The sequence below is a fragment of the Equus przewalskii genome, chromosome 17 (assembly GCF_037783145.1).
Source record: "Equus przewalskii isolate Varuska chromosome 17, EquPr2, whole genome shotgun sequence".
NCBI classification, from domain to species: domain Eukaryota; kingdom Metazoa; phylum Chordata; class Mammalia; order Perissodactyla; family Equidae; genus Equus; species Equus przewalskii.
Window position 1 is genome coordinate 75,091,777 of NC_091847.1, and position 11,628 is coordinate 75,103,404.

The following is an 11,628-nucleotide window of genomic DNA, read 5'->3' on the forward strand; positions in this document are numbered from 1 at the left end:
GACTTAAAAGAGACTGTTCCAGGGCCTGGCCCCGTGGCTGAGTGGTTAAGTTCGCACGCTCCGCTGCAGGCGGCCCAGTGTTTCGTTGGTTTGAATCCTGGGTGCCGACGTGGCACTGCTCATCAGACCACGCTGAGACAGCGTCCCACATGCCACAACTAGAAGGACCCACAACGAAGAATATACAACTATGTACCGGGGGGGCTTTGGGGAGGAAAAAAAGGAAAAAATAAAATCTTTTAAAAAAAAAAACAAAACAAAACTGTGTTCTAGGCTTTGAGGCTTATCCTCTTAAGTGGTGTCCTAGAGCCAATTTGCTAACATTCCATTGGCCAAAGAAAGTCACAGCAGTTGCCAGAAGTTGGGGGCAGAAGGATGAATACGTAAAGCAGAGTTTTTTGGGGGCATTGAAAATACTCAGTATTCTAGAATGATGGATTCATGTCATTATTCACTTATCCAAACCCATTGAATACAAAACACCAAAAGTGAAGCCGAACGTAGTCTAGGGACTTGGGGTAATTACGTCAACGCAGGTTCAGGTTCATCAATTTTAACAAATGTACCCTCTGGTAAGGAATATTAATAATGGGAAAGGCTATGCATGTGTCAGGGCAAGAAAGAGTCATGCCTCACAATGAGGACACATTCTGAGAAATGCATTGCTAGGCAATTTTGTCATCATGCAAACATCAGAGCGTACTTTGACAAACCTAGATGGTACAGTGTACTACACACCTAGGCTTTATGGTGTTAGTCATGTGTCACATGTAAGGACATTTCACTCAACGAAGAACCACATACACAACGGTGGTCCCAGAAGATCAATACTATATAGCCTAGTTGTGTAGTAGGCTATGCCATCTAGATAGCATGACTTTAAATCTCTCGGACCACCACTGTATACACGGTCTATCGTTGACCAAAATGTCATTATGCAGCATATGACTGCCTATCAGAAATCTCTGCACCTTCCTCTCAATTTTGCAGGGAACTTACAACTAAGCAAAATCTTAAAAAAAAACAAAAACCAGACTATATAGTCATAAATGGATCAACCTATAGATGAAACCATAGACAAAAAACTGACTTACTATACTACTTAATAATTCAGACTTGGCTGCAGAGGATTCTAGAAGCTTCTCTGTCACTATCAGTCCTGAAGGAACACAGGACCTTAAGCCATATGCCGAATCCCATTCAGGGTGGAGACAAGAAAGCAGCAGTATTAACTATGAACAGGAATACAGGGAGAACGAAATCATCTTGACTTATCTCTACTTCTTTGTATCCTGTAAATTAGTTTCATTAGACTTGGTTTAGAGAAGGAAGGCCTAAGTCCCAAAGTTGGCAATCCCTAAAATGGAAATGCCACAGTATTTCCAAAGCCATAAGGAAACCTCCAAGAGGAGAAATATATTTTCATTTTTTAAAGTGACCGAGGTACAAAGAAAAATGGTGCTAAAATCAAACTGCAGATTCATGTTAATTTCATAAACACAAAAAATTTATTCTGAAGAAATCATTTTATACATTAATTACTGAAAAATGTTCATTACTTTACTTAGCTATTTACTTAACAAATCAAATGATTTAAGCAAAATAAACACGGCAATACAAAAATGTTAAATTTACAAAAGCTGTACAAAATAACTTAATACTTAAAAACTAGACTGATACAGTCTATAAGATCTCTTCAAGAGCTGTACAATTATACATCTATATAGTTTTTTTTAGAGGGTAAAAGAAAGGATGCTTTAAGGCTTCTTTGAGAGTAATCCTTTTAGCTGGATCATATTCCAACATTTGCTCAATGAGGTCAAAGAGCAGCTCATGTTCAGCATCTTGAGAAAGCATAAATTCCTGAAAAGAAAAGAAATAGTCATCAGCCTTTTCTACTACCACAATTATAATTCTATTTCTCCACCATGAAAAGACGGGTAGCTCAAAGTTTTGATCATTTAAGCAATGACCCAGGCTTACCTTCAGAGGCTTACAGCGCCTTGAAACATATCTCCCAGCAGAACTATGTTCATCCCAGTCCAATCGGTCATGATGGAAATATTTACGTTTCCTAAGAGTAAGTCAATATCCACTCATGTTTATAATGTTGACAACACAAACTTAAACATCTAGCAAAGGTGAATGGCTTCACCAATTATACTTTTAAAGCTCAAAGATAAACACGTTTTTAGAGATTTAAAAGGCAGCCTAGAGACAGTTACTGGGTTCCCAGCAAGGTAATCTGCTACTTAAGCTTAGCCTGACTGACTTCATTTTATAAAGTTCTAATCAGAAGACGTGATCAAGTGGTACTAAGGATGGCACTTATTCTTAAATAAAACATACCTGGTTTTCTGTATCATATGTTTTGGTAAAGGTCCAAGAATCCTTTCCATCATTGCTAAGTGCTCCTTACTATCATGTGTCTAAAATAATAAAGAAAACTTGTTAACCAACTTTACTTGCACATTATGCTTTGTTCTCATGTAACATAGCTGCTAGATTTCTAGTCCATAGATGATGAGAGGTCACAAGGAAAATGATCACAAAAAAAGGCATACTTTCAGCACACTACAGCTACAATGAAGAATGCTAAGGCCTACAGAAGCTCACTAATGATTTTCTTGAATGAACAAGGATAATATACTTATTGCTTTAGACTTATCTACAACTAACAGTCTATCATGGGGGGAAGGGGGCGAAGCTACCCAAATGCGGACACTTTGCATTAAAAGCAGTCATAACACCACTGAAACAGATCACTGTCACTTACTGGAAATACTGTAAACCCAAGGTAGTATTCTATAAGAATACATCCAATACTCCAGACATCACATGGTTGGGACCATCCTAGGGCTGCAAAACAAAACAAACTGTTAGGGGAAAAAAATCCTCAATATTTCTTAAAGACATTTAAAAAAACATATATAATTTGAAGTTCGAGCTGGGAAGATCCTGAAGGAATCACTCAATCCAAGATTAAAAGTAATATAATAGCAGAGTATGTAACAGTTAGGGCTCTGATGACATCTGGTTTAGAGTTCCAATTCTGGCTCACCTCTTTCCTCACTAATGATTTGGGCAAAAACATTTGTTTTTCATGAGCCTCAATTTTCTAACCTGCAAAACGGGAGCTATCTAGACCATGCAAGGACTGACTGACATGGAAAGTGTCTGGGATATAAAAAGCACTAAACATTTGTTTTAACACCCCACCAGAGGGGCCGGCCCTGTGGCCAAGTGGTTAAGTTTGCATGCTCTGCTTTGGTGGCCCAGGGTTTCGCTGGTTCAGATCCTGGGCACAGACATGACACTGCTCATCAACCCATGCTGAGGCGGTGTCCCACACGCCACAACTAGAAGGACCCACAACTAAAAATACACAACTATATACGAGGGGGCTTTGGGGAGAAAAAGGAAAAATAAAATCTTTAAAACCCCACTACATATTACAAACGTGCAAACTGAATTCCAGAGAGGTTGGGCCGGCCTGGTGGCGCAGCGGTTAAGCTCGCACATTCTGCTTCTTGGCGGCCCAGGGTGTGCCGGTTTGGATCCCAGGTGCGGACATGGCACTGCTTGGCAAAAGCCATGCTGTGGTAAGCATCCCACATATAAAGCAGAGGAAATTGGCATGGATGTTAGCTCAGGACCAGTCTTCCTCAGCAAAAAGAGGAGGATTGGCAGCAGTTAGCTCAGGGCTAATCTTCCTCAAAAAAACAAAAACAAAAACCAAAAACAAACAAAAAAACCCCCAGAAAAGTCAAGCTACTACCTACTCAAAGTCCCAGAGATATTTGGAATAAAAGCTTAAAATCTTTAATGTGTTTTACACTAACCCATTAAGAGGAAAAAGACAAAAGGTCCCACAAATAAGACTTAAAACTACAAATAAATTTTCAAGTCAGCTTCAATAAAGATATACAGGTTTCCAAAGCACAATTAAGAAATACTTACCTAAAATAACTTCAGGTGCCCTATAATGTCTTGTAGAGACCAAGGTACTGTGATGTTCATCATCATATGTTGCACTGCCAAAATCTACAACTTTAATATCTGGATTTATTAAGGTACGTTCATCACGTTTCTGAAAATTATAAATGATGGTTAATTAGGCATAATATTAAGATGATATAAAATATTCATTTGAAATTATGAAGATAATACATCGAAGACATACCATTTTGGGATTATAAGCCTCTGTGTAATCAGATTGCACAAATAAGATGTTTTCAGGCTTTAAGTCTGTGTGAGTCAACTTATTACTGTGCAGAACTGAGAATGAAACAGAAAAAATTGCTGTAATCTGAAAATCAAAAGCCAAAAACTTAGCCAAACCCAAAAGCCCTATAATAAAAAGCCTCTCTGATGCCTTTTCCACATGTCCAAGTAAGTGGTCAACATTCAAATAGCCTGCTAGAAAACCACCACGTACTAAAATCGAATACCCTCCTTAAAAAAATTAGTCCAATGACAGCTATTGCTTAAAAACTGAAGAAAGAAATACCTTTCTCTTATGAAGCTAAAATTTGCCATTCCTTAATTTTAACCCAGTGGTTCTGGGTTAATAATTTTAGGAATCAGAAAGGCTATAGTTGGGGCCAGCCCGGTGGCGCAGCAGTTAAGTGTGCACGTTCTGCTTCGCAGCCCAGGGTTCGCCAGTTCGGTTCCCGGGTTTGGACATGGCACCACTTAGCAAGCCATGCTGTGGCAGGCGTCCCACATACAAAGTAGAGGCCCGGATTTTAGCTCAGGGCCAGTCTTCCTCAGCAAAAAGAGGAGGATTGGTGGCAGTTAGCTCAGGGCTAATCTTCCTCCAAAAAAACAAACAAACAAACAAAAAAAAGGCTATAGGTCTTCCACATGACAATATATTATTATATGCTGGACAACATATTATTTACTTAATAAAATGCAGTAAACTGACCAATAGCCTGTAATCAGCTACATCTTCCTCATGCCTACTCTTAAGTCAGGCTTCCAAGTCCTATTATTTTAGATTCCTTCTTTTCCTGAAAGATCCCAGTCAGTATGGCGTTCACTTAGTCTCAATAGGGGGCCAGCCCTGTGGCTGTGGTTAAGTTTGCACACTCTGCTTTGGCGGCCCAGGGTTTCACCAGTCTGGATCCTGGGCGTGGACATAGCACTGCTCTTTGAGCAATGCTGAGGCGGCATCCCACATGCACAACTAGAAGGACCCAAAACTAAAATATACAACTAGGTACTGAGGGGCTTTGGGAAGAGGGGGAAAAAAATTAGCCTTAAACTGAAATTTCTGAAAGATAGGCTAAGTACTTACAATTCACAGACTTGCATATCTGATATGCCATCTTCCTAATATGGTCCAGTCGAAATGGCAGAAAACCATTTTCTTTAATGAAATCATAGGTACTAAGTCCTAGCAGTTCAAACACAATGCAAATGTGACCATGATGCTCAAACCACTCCAACATCTGGACACAGCGGCTAGAAACATATGAAAAGTAACTGAGTACAGCTTTTCACAATTCAAATCTACCTGAGGCCATTTTCTAAGCTCTATTGTGATACTTACAATGTACTGCTGGGGTCTGTAGTATTTAAGTGTTCCAGAACTTGTATTTCTGAGCGAGCAGCTTCACAATATCTATCCACATTTTTAACTATTTTTACTGCTACATGTCTACCTCCCCTGTTACAGAGAATAAATCCAAGTTAAAAAGAAAAAAAAAAGACATCCAATTCCACTTTTCTAGCACTCTTCAAAATGTACTACTTCTACATTGACCCATCATGGTTGTTTTCTTGAATTTACAGTCTAGTACTCAGTTTGATCACATAGAAGTACTCTCTTCTAAATGCAACTCTATGTAAGCAACTAGAATGACCTTTGGGCACATGGTAAGGGTTGGTAATACACATACACATTGAATGACACAAATTTCTTTCATCAGACCACCACTCACATGTATTATTTTTTGGTCCTTCAAGTAAACTACGTATCAACCGTTCTAACTTAAAAAGAATACTGGGATATTACCACCCCAATTTGCATTCCAAGTAAGATGCAAGACAAATGTACGTAAAGCAGTTTCTTCCTGTCACTAGCAAATATTCTACCAAATCTTCCTTTGGTCCAGGTTACCAGGAAAGTTGGCATATGATGGGGTCATAATAAAGAACTCAAGCTCTCAGAACTTTATCAATCAAGAGTAGGAAGCACTCTCTAATAAGTCATTTAGAAAAGCTTTGCCATTACAAAGGAAAAAAAAATTCAACAGGGCAAAAAAGGGAAAGGCAAAATTTCTTGTACTATTTTAAATTTCAATCAGTAGTTTGAAGGTCACACATAAACTACCGTGAAGACTGCTTCAATATGTCTGGGATAAGCAAAACTCCAAAGACTCCTAATATAAAACCAAGGCTGAGAATCACTGAACTAGGAAAAAATTGATGGCCACAGCTCCTGCCCAGTAGGACAACGAAAGAATACCTTCTGAAACAAGATAATTCGTTCTCAGCTGAAAACTGGTATGACAGGCTACACACACTATTAATAGCTACTGCTTAAAAATACAAAGGGCTAGTACCTTTTACTGGGAGTTTCCTACATCAAAGTGAAAATCTCAAGCTAAAATGGTATGGTCATGCATTGCATAATGACGATTTGGTCAATGATGGACAGTATATATGATGGTGGCCCCATAAGATTAGTACCACGTAGCCTGTGTGCGTAGAAGGCTACATCATCTAGCTTTGTGTCAGTACACTATATAAAGTTCACACAATGATAAAATCGCTTAACGCATTTCTCGGAACATATCCTCGTTGGTAAGTGACACATGACTGTATAACAATTTATCTAACTCATAGTCAGAACGTAATCTAAAGCTAAATAAATTTTCTATATTGTTGACCTCCCAAGTGCAATCCTGCGCCAGAAAACTTACGCTTTATGATCAATGCACTCCACGACTTTTCCAAAAGCTCCTTCACCTAAAGTATCAACAATTTCATCTAAAAGAGAGAAATAAATCTCAGTCATACCAAGAAGTGGAAACAGTTTACTTATCATAATAAATGCTATCAATGCAGATTATTCTATTTGATGCTACAAATTTCTTTATCACTAGATATTTTATCGGTGAACACCATCAAAAAACATATATAACTATGTTTAGGTCTAATTTCATTCTTAAGCTAATTTCATTAACTTGATTTACTGTTTTGGAAGTTTTGCATAACAAACATTAAACTTCTAAAGAAAGCAAAAACACAATCCCCCCCCACCAAAAGAAATGGAAAAAACAAAATAAAACAGAACAGAAAAAACAGAGAAAGAAAAAGATTTCCAAATCCCTGAAATCTTAATCTATATATAGATTATGTTATCTGAAAAGTTAATAAGTGTTGAAAAATATTCTATACATCTTGCACTTAGTACGTCTCCACTCTGACAGATCAGGTGACCCTCCTCATCATCCTCTACACTCCTGGTTCTTTTCCTTCGGTGACTCTTCTGGAAACGTCAAGTGGGCGGCACCAAGATCATCCAGCCAATCAATATACCCGAGTGAATTCAGGGCAGAATACGAAATTCATTCAGCGGGGAGATATTCAGGCATTCAGATACACGCCAGGCCACAAACGGTTGGCAGGAGCAATTTCAAATTCAGTCCCCAGAAATTCACAGGGCACATAGTTTATGTTAACAGGAGAAAAACATGGCAAGGAACAGATTTTCAGATAAGATACTCAAAGTGGCAAGGCAACAAAACATAATACAATTGTTTTTCTTTTTTAAAAAAATGCTTAGTTGTATTCACTGAAACATAATTTTAAGTTTCTAGTGTCCTAATTTAATGTTGCAAAATTGTAGGATGTAGTATTTACTTGTCAAAGTGGCCAAATTAAGATTTCCTAGCTAATCTACGAAAACAAATTATCAAAACAGTAAATAAAATTAAAGTCCTAATTTTAGGGAGAAAAAGTTTCGGCATTTAATAACACTGTGGCATTTTAAATGTCATCTGAGCTGATCTGCAAATTAACACATAACCCATAATGTTCAAATATGTTAAGTGGTTTGTTTAGTGAAAAAAGGATTAGAGCATGCTTTGCGAGAACACAGGCATGCCTAATCCTCAATCATACAAAAATAAAATGTCTATTCTATTTTTGTGATAAGAGCTTCAATTTATCAAAACAAATCAGAACTCTGGAAGTACCACAAAAAAATCTTTCAGAATATTTTGTAATCACTGCTCTAAACTAACCTAAATTAATTACTTTCACTCTTTCACTGGAATGACAATTAGCTGCCAACTAGTAATAAAATCTGTTATTACATAGCTAAACATGTATTCTATTTCAGGAATTTCCTATCAAATGCACAAACACTGAAAAATCCTGCAAGTTAAAATTAGCATGACTTCATCTTAAACAAAACTTTCTCAAATGATCAAGCACAAATTCAACAGTTTTCCTGTTCCACATGGGAAATAAAATTTTCAAGATGTTTTAAAAGAGCTCATACCCCATGTGAATGATGACGTGAAGTACTGTGGTGAATCCTGTGTTTGCTTTTATAACTACTTCTTCCACTTCTACCAGAGGACTTGCTACTATGATTCTGATATCTGCTTTCATGGTCTCTATGGCGATGTACAGGTTCACATCCTTGATTGTAGTCATTTCTGTATTCATCAATGTAGCGTCGACTGTGATAATCTTTCTCATTTAAGGATCTGCTTTCCAAATAATAGCTAGAAAAATTAAATATTTTCTCAATGCTCTATGTTAATACCAAATAGCCTCAAATTCTCAGTAAACCTCTTAAGACAGTAACCCTAGTAACATTTTATGCTTTCTCCACCAAAACACAAACAAACCCCACACGATTTTATCAACCATTACAAGCCATCACTGGAAAAGGGAATGGTGATCAGGCTAAATTTTAATACTAGTTTTAATCATGAAAATGTATTGTTCCCTAGTTTTACTGAGATATAATCGACACAAAGCATTGGAGAGAAAACCTATTTTTATAGTGAGACACTTTATGCTCCTTACCTATCAGATGTTTTAGAGTGATTATATTTGCAGCGCTTGTTCTCCCGGGCACTGCTGTGTGATCTCTTCCTTCTTTTATGACTGCTACTGCTCCTCCATTTTCCACAATCCCAATCTTTTTCATCCCAATCAGGACAATAAGTTCTTTTCGAGTGTCTCATCTACACAAAAGACAAATTTTTCTCAGTTAAATGCTGCCCCACGTGTCAACACTGAACAGCCTAATTACACTCTTTGCAAATTCACTCTAGTTGTGAAGTTTTAAATTCTTCTTTCAAATCGAAGTCCAAAAGTCAATGGTACCCAATCTGAAGTCACTGATAAACCCAGGATTGGGTTGTCCCATAACTTGAGCCTGACCTTTCGTCACAGACATTCCACACTTTCCACGTCATGCTCGGATTTATTGCAAGAACTCGGGAAAAGTAAAAAAGGAGTGGGGGTGGAAATCCCAATTTATCAATTTTGGCAAAATCTTACTCCTTTCCTGCCAGCAGCACAAATTTACTATAGGTCCCCGTAACTCTCCCCATTTAAATGTGTCTCAGAAACTGGCCTCCAACTCATAAGCAATCACAGATGTTCTCCGCAACACAACCAACACTACATTTCTGTAAAGGAGGTCAATCGATCCAACTGCCAGAGCCTTCCACTGCACACAGCAAGCGACGAAGCAACAGAAACACAACTATGGCACCCCGGCCTTTGCGTACCAGGCCCCAGCGCGGACCTCGGGACACCGAGCCCCGCTAAGGGCAAGCTGACGCAGTTCGGGGGAGGGCGAGCCACCTTCCTCTCAGAAAGGCTTCGAACACAAACGCCCAACTTGGGAAGGACGTTACACAGACGCAGCGCCTCGCCGCCCGCGCCCACACTCGGAGGAATCAAAGCGTTCCACCGGCTCCCCGGCCGCCCCACCCCGGGCGCGCAGCTCCTGCACACAACCGCCGGCCGCCCGACCCCGCCCGCGCGCCCGCTCAGCACCACCAGGGGAGACACCGCCAATTTCCCTCCACTCCTGAGGCTCCACCACCCGACAGACGACACGGCCCTCCACCCGACCAACGCGCTCCGCCCTCCTCTCTCTCTGCTGCGAACACCGTTCCTCACGAGCGTGACTCACGCACATTCCAGAACCCAAGCAAACACCGCCTCCGCCGCCCGCGGCTCCGCCCCCCGCCGCCATCTTACAGCGCGGCCGAGGCCGCCGCCGACAACATGGCGCCCGCAGACTGGCGCGGGCCTCCCCGCCCCCAGGCAGGCGAAGGTCGGGAAGCTCCCCGCCCAGCCAGCACTGCCACCGTCCTCCGCCAGGGCGCCGCGGCGAAGGCATAGCGGAGCAGGGAGGACCAGCCGGCCGCCTCCGTGCAGCCCGGGGGAACGGGGAAGGCGCCGTCAGGCCGGAGACAGCGGGGGGCAAACAAGCCCGGAGACGGGCATCTCCGTGCGCTCTCGAGCCACAGAAAGACGGCCCCGGCACCTAGCCGGCTTCCTCCTGCGTCTTACCGTCTTGGCTAGAGAGCCCAAGCCGAAAGCGACAAAATTTGCAACGCGACCACGGAGAAGACGTGGCCGCCCGCGACGAGCTCCGACAACAAAATGGAGCTGACAGCCGCAGCGTCGAGACTCTGCTCGAAAACACCGGTGACGCTGCGAGCGCGTCTCCGCCGAGGGGCGGGGCGAACAGCGCGTCCCCGCGGGAGGGGCTGGGACGGCGCGTGTGGGCGCCGAGTGCGCAGGCGCCGCGTCGGGAGCCTGAGCGGCGGCCTCGTGCGCAGGCGCCGGGTCGGGAGCTGGCGGCGGGGAGGAGGACCGAGGAAGGGCCTCACGGCGGCCATGTTGGCTCGCTCTGAGAAAACACGTCAGGTAGTGGGGGGCAGCCTCGTCTCTGCCCATTAAAAGCCGTATTTGTGAACGCCAGAAACAAGAACAGCGAGGGAAGCAGGGTGCAAAATAGCCTGCGCCCGGATTGTAACTACTAAAAGGATGCTTAAAAAAATTACCTGCGTCAAATAGCCCCACGTAGTAGTTGTCTTGATTTGGGCGTTCGCTAAGGGTCTGAGACGTATTTAAACCTAGTTAAGTCATTCTTGGCTGGGACCCACACGCACTGACGTTGGTTTGGAAAGATTTTCCGAAAGTTTGAATTAAAAGTTTAATGAGTGAGCAGGAGCTGGACTCAGGAAGTCAGACGACGTTCCCTCCCTGGGGGGCCTGAGTGTTCAGGCCGAATAACTGCGCCCGGAGGCGCGGAGGGCGCGAGGACAAGACGAGCGTCGGGGAACAGCCTCTGAACGACGACAGTCGTCCGCCTGCGGTTTGACGGAACGAGGTGCCGATCCCGACCCCCGCGCCCCGCCCGCCTCCGTTTTGTCACTTGAAAAACATCCTCACTCGTTCCAGACTTAGTCGGAAGCACATAAAATTATCACCTATTACGATAAAGCATAATTTTACTGGTCATGTTTGCACAGGAGAACAACGCAGATAACCTGCCCTGTACAGATGCACAACGATTGTGGGGTAACGTGATGAGGAAAACACGTTCCCAAAATTCCTATGGTGGTTTGCATT

General features: G+C 42.0%; 1 protein-coding gene across 2 annotated transcripts; it reads right to left on the bottom strand.

Moving 5' to 3' along the window:
- Window positions 1–1,485: 1,485 nt before the first annotated feature.
- CLK1 (CDC like kinase 1) lies at window positions 1,486–11,502 on the bottom strand. 2 transcript variants are annotated; one of them, XM_008506475.2, is made up of 13 exons: window positions 10,561–11,502; window positions 9,055–9,215; window positions 8,519–8,747; window positions 7,411–7,501; window positions 6,933–6,999; window positions 5,558–5,674; window positions 5,303–5,469; window positions 4,184–4,278; window positions 3,961–4,090; window positions 2,777–2,859; window positions 2,350–2,429; window positions 1,984–2,074; window positions 1,486–1,863 (listed from the first exon to the last, which is right to left on the bottom strand). In XM_008506475.2, exons 1-13 carry the CDS (start codon window positions 10,948–10,950, stop codon window positions 1,720–1,722), a joined length of 1,845 nt encoding a protein of 614 aa, XP_008504697.2. In that variant the 5' UTR covers window positions 10,951–11,502; the 3' UTR covers window positions 1,486–1,719. The 2 variants fall into 2 exon arrangements, with proteins under 2 accessions (XP_008504697.2, XP_070436669.1); XM_070580568.1 differs by lacking the exon at window positions 7,411–7,501 and having other exon boundaries at window positions 10,561–11,283.
- Window positions 11,503–11,628: the final 126 nt, after the last annotated feature.